The sequence below is a fragment of the Schistocerca serialis genome, chromosome 7 (assembly GCF_023864345.2).
Source record: "Schistocerca serialis cubense isolate TAMUIC-IGC-003099 chromosome 7, iqSchSeri2.2, whole genome shotgun sequence".
Lineage (NCBI taxonomy): Eukaryota > Metazoa > Arthropoda > Insecta > Orthoptera > Acrididae > Schistocerca > Schistocerca serialis.
In genome coordinates, this window is record NC_064644.1 from 86,352,470 (window position 1) to 86,362,231 (window position 9,762).

Sequence of the window (9,762 nt, forward strand, 5' to 3'; positions counted from 1 at the left end):
AATTTGTTAACATCAAGTGTAGCTTTAAGTGTCAGGAAGTCTTTTTTGAAAGTATTTGTACGGCGTGTAGCTACATATGGATGTGAAACGTGGACGATAAATAGTTTAGACAAGAAGAGAATAGAAGCTTTCGAAATGTGGTGCTACAGAAGAATGTTGAAGATCAGATGGGTAGATCATGTAACTAATGAGGTGGTACTGAGTGTAATTGGATAGAAGAATTTGTGGCACAACTTTTCTAGAAGAAGTGACTGGTGGGTAGGACATGTTCTGAGGCATCAAGGGATCACCAATTTAGTATTGGAGGTTGGCGTGGAGGGTAAAAATCGTAAAGGGAGACGAAGAGATGAATACCCTAAGTAGATTCGGAAGTATGTAGGGTGCAGTAGTTGCTTGGAAATGAAGAAGCTTGGACAGGATAGAGTAGCATGGAGAGCTGCATCAAAGCAGTCTCTAGACTGAAGACCACAACAACAACAACATGTGTTTATAAATAAGATGACAGTTTCTTCATGTCATTGAATATGTGACTAGTGAAACAACTGATATGGCAAATAACAAATCTCTTTACAAGATCCCACACTTTTAACAGTTTATCTTTTGTTTTGGAGAAATGAGATTATTGATGAAGTTCCTGTTAGATAATGAGAATTGAAATACTTTTACTAGTGTTATTTGTTACTGAGCCGGAAACTGGATCAAATTTATGAAATTACATTGCCTACACGTGGCATCACCTTTCATAATTTGTATTGTCAACATTTAAGTAAGACTTTGTGTTTTTCCCTCCAACACTTTCTCAGCTGGTATTACGGCAAGAACTTCGGCAGGTGTGGAAGTTACTTAAAAGGGTCCACACCAGAATATGTCTATCTGCTCAGGAGTACAATGGTTGTATCATTACCGTCATGTAGTTCTTGCAATATTACCTTGCCACATGTTGCTCGGCATTATTGTGAAACATCAAATATCTCTGATAACCAGTGAAACACATGAAATTTAACACAACAGTGGAAAATCCAGCATGGAATGCAACAAGTGATACAAGAAAAGACAATTACTTAACACTGAGAGTAACAGTTATAAAACAATGTGTGTGGAGCCAACCAGAGGGAGAGTCCTACACTACACCTTGGTGAGGATCTAACCAGTGTAGATACTGATGTTGAGTGTATACATACATCCTGTCCAACTGTTAGCATCCATAAGGTAACCACCATGATGCATCACTTTATGGGGAACTATACCAAACCATCCTCCAGACAGATGATGAGTTATTGTCTGCTACCCTCTGGACTAAATGTGTTACTGGTGACATGTTCATTATGCTGCTCATAGTATTTTCTTATTAATTATTAGGCCTATTTCTGCATTACTCTTATGTGACTGTGTGTAGAGTACCCTCTATTTACCTCATCAGAAGTCCTGTTCTACTTGCCACCCACAATACACTTTATATAACTTCACCCTATCTGTTTCCCTTTTTAAAATCTTGAACCTCGCTACCTAATTAGGGATCTAACATTTGTACTCTGACCCACATAATGCCAGTTTTGTTTTTCTGTTGACAACATCCTCTTTATTAGTCCATACATGGAGATCCAAGCTGGGGCTATTTTACCCTAGAGGATCCCATAATCAGTAAGCCATACAGGAGAGCTCTGTGCCCTCAGGAAAAAATTGATGGCTGTAGTTTCCCCTTGGTTTCAACCGTTTGCAGTACAAGCAAAGCAAGGCCACGTTGACTAATGTTATGAGGCCAGGTCAGTCAAGTATTCAGCCTATTGACCATGCAACTACTGAAAAAAATACTGCTCCTCTTCAGAAACCCTCGATTAGTCTGATCTCACCATGGATACCCTTATAGCCATCCTCCCCCCCTCCCCCCACACCTCTCCTCCTTCACCCTCATCAAGATCCATAGTTCATTTGCAGGTTTTTCAGCAGGGATGATAAGCTGCAGAACTCTGGCATTTGATGGTGGTTAATGGAGTTGAAAGAGGAGTTAAATAATATCAAATGATAGACAGTAGGCTTATGAAGTGTACCATAAAAATGAAAACCAAATAGAATTAAAACTTGTTTGGCTACAGAGGAATAGTGCAAGAACGCAATTCAACTTAGGCTTTACTGTAAATAAGAAAAGTAACAACATTAAAGTAAATATTCTTCAGTGAAGCATTTGTGTGTGATAGCAGAAATGACAAAAGGTCTTTTCAGTCCAGTGAAAAACCAGCCAAAGTTGCAGATTTCACTTTTTTCATTTATTCGATGACTAGTTTCAGGCCAGGGCCCATTTTCAAATTGTCATAACAAATACGCAAAATGGTATTTCAGAAAATTCAAAAACCATGTCAAAAATATATTCTTCAAAATGTTATAGATTTTTGACATAGTTTTTGAATTTATGGAAATACCATTTTGACTACCTGTTACAATGATTTGAAAAGGGGTCCTGATGCAAAACTAGTCATTGAATAAAGAGAAAAAGTGAAATTTGCAACTTTGGCTGGTTTTTCATTGTAATGAGTAGCAGAAGTTGCTGACCTACAATTATTCGAGCATGCTGGAGGTTCATAAAATGTCATATGTTAGCAGAATTTTCCAGAGAGCAATAGATGTTTGTCCTTAAGTTATTCTCCCAAGAAACTACAGTTGGAAAATGTATTCCAACATGACAAGAAGCTTGTTAAACAAAAAATATGAGGTTCTCATATCGCTGCACACAAATTAAAAATCTAAAGGTATTCATACAGTTGTGATGTGCACATCAGAATATCATAAGGAAGTTACAATAATTGAGCAGATATACTTAGATGCATAAAATTTAGCATCATATTGATTGTAGCCCTGATATAAGGAATTAGGTATTGGCGATATACACAAAAAGTGGAAGAAAGTTCCAGGCCATATATGTAACTGAGTACTTCATTGCAAAGCTCTTTGTGTGCTGTACATCAATAACAGGCTTTGGAAACATCAGGCAGCAGAAATCTTACAACTTTGATAAGCAATTCAAGAGCATCCTAATAAGATGTGGTAGCAATAACTAGGAAGTGATTGTGGAACTCGATCTCAGCTCAAATAGCTATGATCAAGGGTGCTTAAGAGTTAATAACGTCCAGCTTTGGTTTGATCCCCACATTAACATTCCCAACAAGAATAGGATGACGTAGTGTGAAGGAAAAGAGAAAATTATTTAATGCCAAATACGTCTATTAATCAAGACTGAAAAGGACACTACAAGTAATATTGCAAAATTCTTCACTATTTGATGAAAAAGTCAAAACCCATGTTCAATGTACAAGAAATTCAAAATTCCCAAATTAAAGTGTGGGTAATTTATAGCATTATTAGGCAAGACATGGATATAATCAGCAAGGCAAGTAATATTAAACACTCTGGTGACAGGAGCTATGAGACAGATATTAAATCCCCGAACTCAATGAATTCTTTCTAATAGTAAATGAAAACACAGCAAAAAAAGTGGACTGTCGGAAACAAACACAATAGAGTTACTTAGATTCCTTTGCTGACTTGTTAGTGCCCCACTTTTGTTACCTTTGTAACCAGTCTATGATTCAAGGTGTATTTTTTGAAAGACAAGTTTGTGATAGTAACACCCATTTAGAAAAATGGAGATAAGTAAGAAACCACTAACTGTATCTAAATCCCTCCTTCTCATTTTTTTTAACATTGTAGCGTACAGCAGAATAAGGAGCACCTTTCTGAGAATAAGATTTTAACAGCAACTCAGTTTGGCTTCTGTTTCATATGAACTCAACTCTGTTAGAACTAAATGAGAGAAAGCGTCCTGTTGGCATTTTATATCATCTTCCCAAAGTTTTCGATTGTATAGATCATAAAATTCTACTAACAGAAACTAAAATGATATAGTGTTAAAGGCATTCCTCTTTTATTAATAGAGTCGTATCATAACAATATAAGCCCATAGTCTAGTGCTTAGCATCGGTGCCTCCAGATTGCAGTGTCCTGGGTTCAATTCTGGGCTGGTTTGAAACGTAACAGTCCATAAAAACCCACTTAATACAAACATTCTCCAGTCTAATTCGGGATCACACATGTAAATAAAAGGTCGTAATATGTAATAAGCCCGAAAAAATTATAGCAGCAAAACTAACTATTACATTGCAATTACGTTAAAGTACAGAAGCACTGTAAAAGATAGGAATACTTTCTATGAAGGGAGGCTACAGTAATTAATAAAATACATAAGTACATTATTGTAAATATTTATTCGAGAAGTTATACTCGAATCAAATCACGGACACATACAAATATAATAATGTACTTGCTGTACAGGAGCAAACATACATTTATATATTTATTATCAGTTTTTAAATGCTTATTTTAATTATTATTTAATCAAAAAGTCATTTTAAACAATGTTGAGGATTGTTCGGAATTGTTTAAAAGGTATATATAGTGTCAGCCATGTTGGCAGAGGCTGGCAGTCTCGTTTTGGTGTCTGAGTAGTAAGCACGTTGCTGCTTCATGTTGTGAATTATTGAATAATATTTCTCAAGATGTTAGTAAATAGACTATTGAAATCAACTTCTATTTTGACATTAATTTAACTTAGACTTAAATTTCGCAGTTTATACAGAGAAACCCAGGACGATAGCGAAGACAGATCTGCACATTTGTATGATGAGTACACGAAATCCCATTCTATAAAAATTTATGTAGTTGCAGAGTATTAGATGGACACTTTACATATTGAAGGTTTTCTTCGCTCAGGGGCTGGTTGTTTGTGTTGTATTCATCATTTCATCTCATCTTCATTGACATGCAGATCGCCAAAGTGGTGTCAAATAGAAAGACTTGTGCAAGGTGGCCAAACAACGCTGGGCAATGTCTCCTGGCCTGTAATGTTGTATGAGCATTTCATTTCAGTAGAAAACAGTCGATCATACTAACAAATGAGATGACAGGAATAAAACCAAATTTAGAGTGGTAAAATATTAAATAGAGTGTCCCGCAAAGTTCGTTGCTTGGCTCCCTCTTGTTTTTGACTTTTCTAGATGATTAACTTGAGAATTGGGGAACTCCTCATAAACTGTGAAGTTTGCTGATAACACAACCATACTGATAAAGACCAAACACATTCATACCAGACACAGTCAGTAGAATAATGGAACAGGCATGCAGTAGTGCCATATTGTTTCTCATATGTGTAAATAACTTTCTGCTAATATAGAACAAGCAGAATTAATTCTTTTTGCACATGACACTAGTATTCTAATCAATCCAGACATACATACAGCAACAAAAGAAATTGCAAATAATGTTTTCAAAACTATTATTAAGTTTTTCCCACAACTGATGTTATGCTCTCAGTTTTAGAAGGACTCAACATATTCAGTTATGCACATTAAGAGGTGCTACACCAATGACAAATGTAATGCATAGTGATGAAGTAATAAGTAGGGGGATTGGGAGGGGGAGGAATTCAAAAATTTTAGATTGTATATTTATGACTGAAATTGAAGGAGGAGGTGGAGGGAAACCAACAGCATTGCATTTTGGAACTCCTAAGGCAACTCAAGTCCAGCCAAATTTACAGTTCAAATTATTGCAGATCTCAGGGAGGGAGAAATCAGTAACATATTTTGCATATTTTCATTCATTAATGTCATACAGAATAATGTTCTCTGTGGTAAACCATCATTAAGAAAGATTGCTCAAAAATGTGCTTTAAGAATAATGTGTGATGGCCACTTACAATCATCTTGTATTCATCTATTTCAGAAGTTAAGCATTTTGAAACTGCTTCACAGTATATGTATCCCCTCAAGAGATTTCTCATTAATAACCTAATGTACATAATTACAATATCAGAAGAAAAAATGACATTATTTATGCCACATTAAGGTTGTCTTTAGTACAAAAAGAGGTGCACAATTCTACCACTAAAATTTTTGATCACTTACCCAGTGATGTAAAATGTCTGACAGATAATGGAAGCTGAGTCTGAAAACGAACTGAAAAAGTTTATCCTTTAAAAGAATTTCTGTATATGCTTTATATATGAATGTAAAATTATTCTTCCACATCACAGTAAATCATATTGTTACATGGATCATAAAGCTGTCCGACTAACTAACTGATAGCAAATAGCCTTAGCCATACAAAGACTCATGTTATACAGTTCATTCTTCTTCTTCTTCCTCCTCTTCTTCTTCTTGTCAACATGGTCTAACAGCTTTCACCGCATCTCATATCTCTGCCACCAAATGCCTTGATCTCAACATTCTTTCTCATCCTTTTCTATTTCTCTTCTCTTCATCACTTCTTGGCTACCTTCTTGCCACCCTTTTTGGGGTCTTCCTCTTCTTTTCCTTTCAGGAAGTTCCCATGAAAGTGCTCTCTTTGGTCATCTGTCTTTCTCCATTCTTTTGACATGCCCTAACCCTCCAAACAGTCTTTCTTCTATTCTGTCTCTAACACTGTATTGGGGTACTGTCCTTTCTCTTATTTCCTCATTTCTTATCCTATCAAGTCAGGAAAATTTTGCATTCTCTTCTTAAGTGTTCCAGTTCTTGCTTTAAGTATCTTTTTAATTTTCTCTGTGAGTTCCCAACACCTGCTACCATAACTTGTTATTGGTTCCACAGTAAATTTATATATGTTATGAATGTAGTAACTGAATACTACAAAATAAAAAATAACATTTATTAAGAGTATTTCAGAAAGGCTGGGTATGGACTGTCCTAATAACTTAATTTTGCATGCCTTAACATTCAGGCAGGCTGGTACACAAAATATAACTCTTGCACACCATGAAAAAATATCTTTATTCAACACAGCAGTTCGTGGATGTTTTCAAGTCATGATTCACATAGCTGGGTGTTGTGCCATTTCTCCAAGCTTTGTGAGGGCAAATGTGTGTGTATGTCCTCTCAGCTGACAAATGAAGTCAGTCTGGTCTTAGTCATAAGAGTGCAGAGAATTTGCATCAAACTTTGTGGAATCTGCAGACATTTCAATTCATTGGAAATTTGCCTTGACATGTGGAAACTGCAATGCAGTGTTTTGCAACCAGAAAGGCGACAATACCATGGCGTGTCTGGAAACTGATGGAATTGGCACAGTTAGTTCATCTGTCACCTTGCAAATTGATTTTATGGAAGTTCCTGCATTTCCTGTGTTGTTTATGTGGCTAATCACATCAGGGTCACCAGTTTCAGAAGGTTAAGGTAATGGCCATCTGAAGAATGTAACTATACATGCATCGTAATGTTCTGCCTGTCTTCCATGTATCATGGCAAATAGCTTTATTCAGTATAACAGAGAAAGAAAATATGTTGTTAAGAGATCACATTTGAGAGAAGTTTCACATGAGAGTGAAATCTCTCTTTTTAGCAGTAATGAATTCGTAACTAAAAAAGATACTGACATCAATGAATGCAGTAGTATCAAGTCAGAGAATAAAAGGAATTATCAATGCTGAAACACAGTGCCAATGTCCAAGATGTGCTTGACACCAGTGCTGAACTGGGAGATAAATTCCAAATGGTTGTATTGACACGGCGAGCAGCTGTTGTCATTTTGTTGAAAAACGTAGGTGGTTGGCTTACGATCCGTGAAGGTGTGAACTCTCCAGCTTCTAACTACGGATGGAAGTACTCAATTGCCTCACAGATTGTGAGGAGCTCTTGATCGTATGCATTCGACTTTTGCTGTGACGGTGACAACTTATACAAATAGAAAGCGAGTGGCCGTGATGTGCCATTGTGTAGTTGTTGAAAGCTACATTATAGCATTCTGACTTGTATTTACCACTAACTCGAGGGTTGCATCCAGTTCAGGGTACGCCGAGAGCATGATATTTGCTATGCTCTGTTTTGTCAATTTGAAGGCAGAGAATTTTCTTAAATTTTGGGACCATTAAATGCTGCAGTCAGCAGTTTCTGTAATTGAGCGTAACATAGCAAATGGCAGTGGCAATGGCAAGGAAAGCGTTTCTGAAGAAGAGAAATTTGTTAACATCGAGTATAGATTTAAGTGTCAGGAAGTCATTTCTGAAAGTATTTGTATGGAGTGTAGCCATGTATGGAAGTGAAACATGGACGCTAAATAGTTTGGACAAGAAGAGAAGAGAAGAGAAGCTTTCGAAATGTGGTGCTACAGAAGAATGCTGAAGATTAGATGGGTAGATCACATAACTAATGAGGAAGTATTGAATAGGATTGGGGAGAAGAGAAGTTTGTGGCACAGCTTGACCAGAAGAAGGGATCGGTTGGTAGGACATGTTCTGAGGCATCAAGGATCACCAATTTAGTATTGGAGGGTAGCATGGAGGGTAAAAATCGTAGAGGGAGACCAAGAGATGAATACACTAAGCAGATTCAGAAGGATGTAGGTTGCAGTAGGTACTGGGAGATGAAGAAGCTTGCACAGGATGGAGTAGCATGGAGAGCTGCATCAAACCAGTCTCAGGACTGAAGACCACAACAAACAACGTGTAGTTCATCAAGTCCTCTGTTCTTCAGGTTCCTAACAAGAGTCTGTCGATGGAGTCATATGCCTTTGTGAAGTCCACGAAGGTTATTACTGTCTTTTTATTTTTTAAGGCTCTATGTTCTATCAGTTGCTTCAGGATAAATATCTGTTCTATATAACCTCTTCCCTTCCTGAATCCCTCTTCGTAGTCGCCAACTGTACTTTCTACCTGTTCTTCTACTCTCTTGAGCAATAGTTGTGACAGCACCTTGTATCCGATCTCTAGTAGCGACATTCCTCTGTAGTTGTTTGCATCACTCTCGTTCCCCTTCTTCTGTTTTGGTACTACAATTGCATTCTTCCATCCTTCTGGCAACTTCTTTGTTCTCCAGATCTGGTGAATTACGTTGGTCATGTTGTCTGTTGCTTTGTTGCCTCCCCTCTTTATCATCTTGGCTGCTATACCATCTTCTCCAGTTGCCTTATTATTCTTTAGATCGCTTATGGCGTGTGCGACTTCCTCCCTGGTTGGAGGGCGTGGCTCTCTCTCTTCTGTGTCAGTCCCCAGTTCCAGCTCTTCTTCAGGTGGTTTACATTTCAGTAGGTTGTGAAAGTGCTCTGCAAAAATCTGACAGTTCTCCTTTGCACTAACATCCAGCTCCCCTTTCTTATCTCTTATAAACAGTTCTCTGCCCTTGTATCCAATCAGACTCTTTTTGAATTTCCCAAAAAAGTGTGGGCTGTTGTTTTTCCTGAAGTTGGTCTCAATCTCTTCCAGTTCCTGCTCCATCTTCTCTCTTCTGGTCCATCTTATTGTTCGGGCCGCTTCCTTTCTTGCTCCGAAGAAAACTTCCAATTTTTCTGGGTCCTTCTTTCTGCTCCAGTCTCTCCAGGCTTTCCTGCAAGTCTCTACCACTTCCTCACATTCCTTGTTCCACCACCAGTGCTTCTGTTTCTGTTCTTCCTTTCCCCATAGTTCAGCCTGTTTCACCATATTTCGCTTCATGTCATCCCATTCATTGAATGATTCATTCCTTCCTCATATCTGAATCGATTGTGTCTTAATTTGTCTCTGTCTGCCTTAATGTTTTCTGGTCTTCTATTCGTCTGTGGCAGTCTGTCCCTGTTTGGGATCCAAAGGTGCTTAACTTCTGTACGATAGTGATCCGATTCTATTCTTGTGTTCTTCCTGACCTTTGTGCTCATGATTTCTTTAGCATTTGTCCAGCTGACTGCTATGTGGTCAATTTGGAATTCCCCAAGGCGGGTGCATGGGTTTGCTCATGTCTTTTTCTT

The 9,762-nt window shown here is 37.6% G+C and overlaps 1 protein-coding gene across 1 annotated transcript; it reads right to left on the reverse strand.

Moving 5' to 3' along the window:
* Positions 1-619: 619 nt before the first annotated feature.
* LOC126412902 (uncharacterized) lies at positions 620-9,460 on the reverse strand. Its single transcript, XM_050082791.1, has 2 exons — positions 8,873-9,460; positions 620-634 (listed from the first exon to the last, which is right to left on the reverse strand). Exons 1-2 carry the CDS (start codon positions 9,458-9,460, stop codon positions 620-622), a joined length of 603 nt encoding a protein of 200 aa, XP_049938748.1.
* Between the last annotated feature and the right edge of the window lie 302 nt (positions 9,461-9,762).